We start from the raw sequence: 8,456 nt of genomic DNA on the forward strand, positions 1-8,456 counted from the left end.
CAGTCTTCACCTTGGAAGATACTGTCTCTGATTTAATAAGCAAGTCTTCAAATGTGACATTACCAAACACAATCTGCCACATAAGAAAGAAAGTGTGGAATTCATGCCACATAAAGTGTGGGATTCATGCCACATAAGAAAGAAAGTGAGGGATTCATGCCACATAAGAAAGAAAGCGTGGGATTCAGGCCACATAAGAAAGTGTGGGATTCATGCCACATAACAAAGAAAGTGTGGGATTCAGGCCACATAAGAAAGTGTGGAATTCATGCCACGTAAGAAAGTGTGGAATTACCACTGGGTAGAACTGATAGAGTTCATTTGGCATTGGACAGGGGTCACTTTTCTAAATAAACAGAGTTTTAGTTTAGCACGTTAAATAGTTGTAGGCAATAGTAAATTCAACTTGTTCTATTTATATTTGACTATTAGATATTCCGGGATCTTACTGATCAGAATGTGTCAAATTCATCTGACATTTTCAAAGTATAAACAACTGTTAAAGAGTTGCCTATTTTTATTCATAAATTATACTTAGTTTGTTACCATGGCAACAAAAATAGCAACAACAAACCCAAACTGTCCTGTCCAATTGATCTTCCTAAAAAACACTTTACTAATCATAGCCTCCAGACCAGGCCCTTGGACAAATAAGAACCTTGTCCTCAACCGGGCGCAGTAGCTCACGCCTGTAATCCCAGCACTTTGGGAGGCCGAGGTGGGCAGATAACCCGAGGTCAGGAGTTCTGACCAGCCTGACCAACATGGTGAAACCCCGTCTCTACTAAAAATGCAAAAAAACTTAGCCAGGCATGGTGGCACGTACCTGTAGTCCCAGCTACTTCGGAGGCTGAGACAGAAGAATTGCTTGAACCCAGAACCCAGGAGGCGGAGGCTGCAGTGAGCTGAGACTGCGTCACTGCACTCCCACCTGGGCAACAAAGCGAGATTCCGTCTCAAAAAATAGATAAATAGATAAATAAATAAATAAAATACAAATACAAAAATTAGCCGGGCGTGGTGGCGGGCATCTGTAATCCCAGCTACTCGGGAGGCTAACCCAGGATAATCACTTGAACCCGGGAGGCGGAGGTTGCAGTGAGCCAAGATCGTGCCACTGTACCCCAGCCTGGGCGACAGAGAGAGACCGATTTAAAAAAAAAAAAAAAAAAAAAGCCACCTTGTCCTCAAAGAGGGCATTTCAGTCTATCACTGGCAAAGTAAAAACACTCCCCACCAGACCCAGGCAGACCTCACGCTCCAGCTGCTCCAAAGTCTCTTCCAGCCTGAATTGCAGGTTCTCTAGAGCCAGGCTACAGGGCCAGCCACACGTGGGAGGCAACCTCCACCGGCTCACCGCCAAGAGCCCTGCCAGGTGGGGCCCAGACAACCCCATGGAGCCCACCCTCCAGTCTCCCAGGAACACCTGCGCCTCAGGTCAGTCAGAGGCTCTGAGAGAGGAAAACGCTGCCTTTCTTTACACACAGCCCTGCATCCTGTGTATCCAAAAATCAAGGACTTGAAGAAGCCATTTGTTTTCCAGAAAACCACACACCCTGACAATCTTTGTACACACTGAGCCCCCACCAACCACACTGGACTCGAGGCTCCCCAGCCACTGTGGAAACAGTATTTGGAGCCACATCTTAGTCAAATTATTAAAATACAGCAGACAAGGACAGGATCATACTCCTCATCTTTCTCTCTTCCCCCACATTAATACATTATTTAGTATTTCAATGAAATGAGCCAAATTTTAAACCTAAACTACTTATGTACTCTTGCAAATTTTCTGATAATTTTTAATATAAATTCAAAACATAAATTCATTTTGAAGTTGGAATTTGAATAAAATCATTGTGGTTCAAATAAGAGACCAACGACGGGTTGTTACATTATTTTCTAACTCTACAGTGATGTTAAATTTAGTAGACAAATCTGAAATAAGCATTAATAATATTTCAGCCTTAGGACAGGTGCAATGGCTCACGCCTGTAATCCCAGCACTTTGGGAAGCGGAGACGGGACGGATCACCTGAGTTCAGGAGTTTGAGACCAGCCTGGCCAACATGGTGAAACCCTGTTGCTACAAAAAACACAAAGCCAGGCGTGGTGGTGGGCTCCTTAATCCCAGCTACTCAGGAGTCTGAGGCTGGAGAATGGCTTGAATCCAAGAGGCCAAGGTTGCAGTGAGCCAAGATCACGCCACTGCACTCCAGCCTGGGCGACAGAGTGAGACTCGTAATAATACTTTGGCCTTTACATAATTACTCTAAGTTACGTGTGCTTTCAAGCTTATACATTTAATTTGATTTTTAAGCTTAAAAAGAACTTGTATCATCAACCTGAACACTGAGCTTAAATTCAGAAAAAAAGATTTTAGGGCCAGGTGTAGTGGCTCACACCTGTAATCCCAGCACTTTGGGAGGCGGAGGTGAGCAGATGACCTGAGGTCAGGAGTTCAAGACCAGCCTGACCAACATGGATTAACCCTGTCTCTACTAAAAATACAAAATTAACTGGGTGCAGTGGTGTAGTGCACACCTGTAATCCCAGGTACTCGGGAGGCTGAAGCAGGAGAATCGCTTGAGCCCAGGAAGCGGAGGTTGCAATGAGCCGAGATCATACCATTGCACTCCAGCCTAGGCAACAAGAGCGAAAAACTGTCTTAAAAAAAAAAAAAAAAGATTTTAAACAATTTATCTGCATTTCACTGGTACCAATTCTTTATGATTTATTCCATTAACCTGTGTTACTGCCCTACACCACAAATTTGGAAATGATACCTTACAAAAAAGGAAGTGCTGAAATATCCTCTAGGTTAATAATTTAATTCACACTGCACAAATGCTAAACTCCCCTCTGTGAAAAAAGCCACTCATCCCCTTGTGTACTCAGTACGGGTAGAGAGTCCCAGGCCCATGAGAAGTCCAGGATACATGTTCGCCTCGGTGGCCACAAGACTCTTCCCTGAGCACAAGTGGGAGGCCCAGCCTCCATCTCACTGCCCTTCTTACTAATCTCTACTGCAAGACTCATTCCTACTGTTCAAAAGGTCTGAATTCGGCCAGGCGTGGTGGCTCACAGCTGTAATCCCAGCACTTTGGGAGGCCGAGGCGGGTGGATCACAAGGTCAGGAGATCAAGACCATCCTGGCCAACATGGTAAAACCCTGTCTCTACTAAAAATACAAAAATTAGCTGGGTGTGGTGGTGTGTGCCTGTAATCTCAGCTACTCAGGAGGCTGAGGCACAAGAATTGCTTGAACCAGGGAGGCGGAGGTTGCAGCAAGCCAAGATCACGCCATTGTACTCCAGCCTGGCAACAGAGCGAGACACCGTCTCAAAAAAAATAAGGTCTGAATTCTGGCCCTCACTGAAAGGTCAACTTATCTCCATGTTTATCATGTTAGCATGTGCAGAATTCAATTCAATACAAATCGTTCTGGCTGAATGGTGAGGAGAATTTTCTTTAAAAACTCAAAATCGGGACAGGCGCGGTGGCTCATGTCTGTAATCCCAGCACTTAGGGAGGCCGAGGCGGGCAGATCATGAGGTCAGGGGATCGAGACCATCCTGGCTAGCTAGCATGGTGAAACCCCGTCTCTACTAAAAATACAAAAAAAATTAGCTGGGCGTAGTGGCGGGCGCCTGTAGTCTCAGGTACTCGGGAGGCTGAGGCAGGAGAATGGTGTGAACCCGGGAGGCATAGCTTGCAGTGAGCCGAGATTGCGCCACTGCACTCCAGCCTGGGGGACAGAGCAAGGCTCCGTCTCAGAAAAAAAAAAAAAAAATTCCAAAAAACTCAAAATCTTGGCCAGGTATGTGGGAGGAGTGCTGAGATCATAGCTCACACCTGTAATCCCAGCCTGGAATGCAGTGGTGCAATCACAGCTCACAGCAACTTCAAACTCCTGAGCACTGGGGCAGGAGGATCGCTTGTGCCCAGGAGTTTGAGGCTGCAGTGAGCTGTCATCATACCAGTACACTCCAGGCTAGGTCACAGAGACCGTGTCTCAAAATAAAAAACAAACAAACAAAAACTCAAGATCCCCACAGTAGACGCATAACTTCCTTTGTTGTGACACAGTATTTTGTAAAAAAAAAAAAAAAAAAAAAGTCAGATTAAAGGGTAGCCATTTAGGACCCTACCATTGATTTCATACCGTCTACAGTATAAACACACATAAATAGCATTTTCATTTGAAAATTTCTTTTTTTTTTTTTTGAGACGGAGTCTTCCTCTGTCCCCCAGGCTGGAGTACAATGGTGCGATCTCGGCTGGCTGCAAGCTCCACCTCCAGGGTTCACATTCTCCTGCCTCAGCCTCCTGAGTAGCTGGGACTACAGGCGCCCGCCACCACGCCCGGCTAATTTTTTTTTTTTTTTTTTTTTTTTTTTGTATTTTTAGTAGAGACGGGGTTTCACCGTCTTAGCCAGAATGGTCTCGACCTCCTGACCTCGTGATCCGCCCGCCTCGGCCTCCCAAAGTGCTGGGATTACAGGCGTGAGCCACCGCGCCCGGCCTGAAAATAACATTCTTTAAAATGCTACTACCAAAGTTTAAGGAATACGCTGGTGCACCCTTCCATGCTAAGAAACAGAACAGCGCATGCGCACACACACAACACGCAAGTCAAGAAGAAAAGCAACAGCTCTTACCAACATCTCCAACAACCGAAAGCGTTAAAAATTCCAATTTGTAGGCCGGGCGCGGTGGCTCACGCCTGTAATCCCAGCACTTTGGGAGGCCGAGGCGGGTGGATCACGAGGTCAGGAGTTCAATACCAGCCTGGCCAAGATGGTGAAACCCCGTCTCTACTAAAAATACAAAAAATTAGCCAGGCGCGGTGGCAGGCGCCTGTAGTCCCAGCTACTCGGGAGGCTGAAGCAGGAGAACCGCTTGAACTCAGAGGGCGGAGATTGCAGTGAGCCAAGATCGCGCCACTGCACTCCAGCCTGAGCGACAAAGTGAGCCTCCGTCTCAAAAAACAAAAAACAAAAAAAATCCAGTTTGTGTGGACAAAGGCTGTACTTGCAATGATCTAGAAGTGAGCCCCTGAGGAATAATTAGCATTTCCTAGACAACAAGTTTGTGTTTCAAGCAGAGTAAATGATAACTTCATAAACCCACAGGACCAAGCTAAATTGTTTTGTAGCAGGATAGACAGTTCCCTATCAGGCTGACTTAACACTCTACATGACCTTATAATAATTCCTAATCAACTGTCTTTTTGTAGAAGTTATGCGAAAAGCATCTAGTTTTCCCTAAATTTTAAGGTTCAGAGCACAGATTGAAAATCCATCATGCTTGAAGCGTCTTCCAATTTGGGCTACTGAAAACACAGCAGGGAAAACAGAGTCCTTCCTGCTTAAAACACCGCACTCTTGAAACAGCTCACTACTGAAAACGACTGAACAACAACAAAAAAAGACAAAAGACAACCCTTCATCGGTTAAGAGACATAGATTTTAGTTCGGGGCAGTTCCTCCCACCGCACACCGTTTTCACATTTCTGTTCAGCGCGACCTCGCTGCAGAATAGAAACAGCACACGTGAACTCCCCGCACGCACAGAACCCAGAAACCTTGACCCGCGCGCGCAGCCGCCCGCAGCCCCGGCTCCAGGAAGGCGGAAAGACGGGGGGCTGCACCTGCCAGGAGGGGGACCGGGAGGACGGGGGTCGGGGCCAGGGGCTGTCGAGCGTTGGGATCCAGCCGGGGCCTGGGTCCCGCTGGTGGTCCCGGCTGTGGGAGAGTCGGGCCCCCGCTCGTGGGTGGTCCCGGGACTGGGCGCGGGTCCCGTCCCGTCCTGCCAGGCGCTGCAGGCCGCAGACCCCGCCCGCCCCGCCCCGAGGCCACTCACACGCGCGGCAGCTGCAGCGGCGGCGCCCCGCGCCTCTGGAACACGCCGTCCACGAATACCCCGTTCTTGCCCAAGCAGCGCAGGTAGAAGTCGCCGCCGGCGTCGGGCCTGGGCTGCGCGGGCGGCAGCTCCGGAGCGGCCCCGCCATGGCCGCCGCCGCCCGGGGGCGTGAAGATCTCGAGGTGGCGCCGGGAGATGAAGCTCGAGTGGCCCATGCTCACGTCCACCGAGCCCTGCGACGAGTTGCGGCCGATGGTCACCGAGCGCTTCTTCATCAGATACTCGAACTCGCGGCCCTCCAGGCGCGCCACGGCCCAGCCGCCCGGCGGGGACCCGCCGCCCCCGGCCCCGCCGCCCCCGGCCCCGCCGCCCGCGGGTGGCGTGCCCGCGCCCGAGAGCGCCGCCGCGGCCGCCGCCATGGGCCTGCGTGAGGGCCCCCAGGCCGCTCCGCGCGGGCGCCGGTGGCGCGGGCCGAGGCCCAGGCCGCGCGGGTCGTCGGCCGCCGCGCACCGGAGCTGAGGGAGGGGGCCGAGCCGAGGCCGCCGGCCGGCGAGGGAGCGAGCGGCGGCGAGGGGCGGGAGCACGCGCGGCCGCGCCACCGAGCCGGCACGCCGGGCCCGCCCCTCGCTGACGGACGGCTACGCCGGCCAATGGGGGCGGCGTACGGCAGTGGGGCTACCGAAGCTGGCCAATGGCAAGACACGTCGCACCAAGCTGCCGGCACGTCCGGCGGCGACGCCCGACGCAGTCCCGACTCCGGGCGCCGCGGAAAACCCGGGGCGGACGGCCGGGAGCCCGCGCGGGATCGGGGCTGGCGCGGGGTCGGCGCGGGCGCGGGAGCTCGGGGGTCTGAGCCCGGCCTGGCAGCGCCTTAGGCTCGGCGGACGGGACCAGGCCCAAGGTCACAGCGGGCGCCAGGCACGCAGCGGCCCCCAACCCGGCGTGGACGCCGGGGTGCGGATAGGCGGCGGCCCGTGAGCCCAGGCCCGGCCGCCGAGCGGCCTTTTCCCCGCGAGGTGCGGGAACATCGCGGAGGGGCCGCGTGCCGCGTGGCCTCAGACCCAGGGGACCCGGTGACACGTTCGTTTTTAACCAGCAGCTCCAGGACTGGATGTCGTTATCTTTCCTGGCCAGCGAGTCATGTCATTGTGTCAAAACTGTCCTGCAAAATACGCAGAAGTTCTGAATCACATTTACTTAACTGTCGTCAGCACACAGTTTAAAAATATACACGAGGCCGGGCGCGGTGGCTCACCCCTGTAAGCCCAGCACTTTGGGAGGCCGAGGCGAGCGGATCACCTGAGGTCAGGAGTTCGAGATCAGCCTAGCCAACATGGTGAACTCCCAGCTCTACTAAAAATACAAAAAAAAAAAAAAATAGCCGGGTGTGGTGGTGCACACCTGTAGTCCTAGCTACTCAGGAGGCTGAGGCAGGAGAATTGCTTAAACCTGGGAGGCGGAGGCAGGAGAATTGCTTCATCCTGGGAGGTGGAGGTTGCAGTGAGCCGAGATCGCGTCACTGCACTTCAGTCTGGGCAACAAGAGTGAAACTACGTCTCATATGTATATATATGAACTATATATATATGAACTATATATATATGAACTGTCATGAACGAATAGTTAATATCTTAACCAATCTGATACTAAGTTTTTAAAAAACAGAATTTCGCCACCGTTTAAAAAATTACGAGATCCCATCTAAATCAAGATGATCAATAGTCCAGATGTTTACTAATCAATGAAACTCCTAACATTAAAAAGAAAAAATCCTGTGGCCGGGCGCGGTGGCTCACACCTGTAATCCCAGCGCTTTGGGAAGCCGAGGCGGGTGGATCACAAGGTCAGGAGTTCAAGACCAGCCTGCCCAACATAGTAAAAGCCCGTCTGTACTAAAAATACAAAAATTAGCCAGGCATGGTGGGGCGTGCCTGCAGTCCCAGCTACTTGGGAGGCTGAGGCAGTAGAATCTCTTGAACCTGGGAGGCGGAGGTTGTGGTGAGCAGACATCACGCCACTGCCCTCCAGCCTGGGTGACAGAGGAGACTCCGTCTCAAAAAAAAAAAAAAAATAGGGAAAAGAAAGAAAAAATCCTGTAAATGTATCTCACGGGTACTTAACCAGTTGTGGAGACGTTCAAGGTTCAGGATCATGAAAAGTCTACAACCTCTTAAACAGGAAGAATTCCGTGGGAAGTCAGTGTCAGCCCTAGAAACCATGGCTTAGGCTCCAAGCGCGCATCTTCGCAAAACTGAAATAGCAACAAATGGTACCAATTTAGTCTCTGCTGGGAAGGGACTGCCCCCTGAATTGTCTCACTTCTTTCAGCATGGTGGTTCCTGCAGGGTGTGTGAGGAGAAGATCCTATTACAGCCTATATATACAGGTTATAGCAAACACCCCAGGGTTCCTCTATTTGCTGCTTGTTAAATGGCAAAGAACAATTAGAAGAGAGAAATGATATAATTTAGGTACAGAGGCCTGGCACGGTGGCTCATGACTGAATCCCAACACTTTGGGAGGCCGAGGTGGGTGGATCACTTGAGGTTAGAAGTTCAAGACCAGCCTGGCCAACATGGTGAATCCACGTA

The 8,456-nt window shown here is 51.2% G+C and overlaps 1 protein-coding gene across 1 annotated transcript in view; it reads right to left on the bottom strand.

The window, feature by feature from the left end:
* FOXK2 (forkhead box K2) overlaps positions 1–6,441 on the bottom strand; it is an 86,877-nt gene extending 80,436 nt beyond the window's left edge. The window contains exon 1 of the mRNA XM_055389347.2: positions 5,866–6,441. Within this exon, the coding sequence (XP_055245322.1) occupies positions 5,866–6,284 (419 nt within the window). The 5' untranslated portion in view covers positions 6,285–6,441. The remainder of the gene's footprint in view (positions 1–5,865) is intronic.
* Between the last annotated feature and the right edge of the window lie 2,015 nt (positions 6,442–8,456).

This window comes from Gorilla gorilla, chromosome 4 (assembly GCF_029281585.2).
Source record: "Gorilla gorilla gorilla isolate KB3781 chromosome 4, NHGRI_mGorGor1-v2.1_pri, whole genome shotgun sequence".
Classification (NCBI taxonomy): domain Eukaryota; kingdom Metazoa; phylum Chordata; class Mammalia; order Primates; family Hominidae; genus Gorilla; species Gorilla gorilla.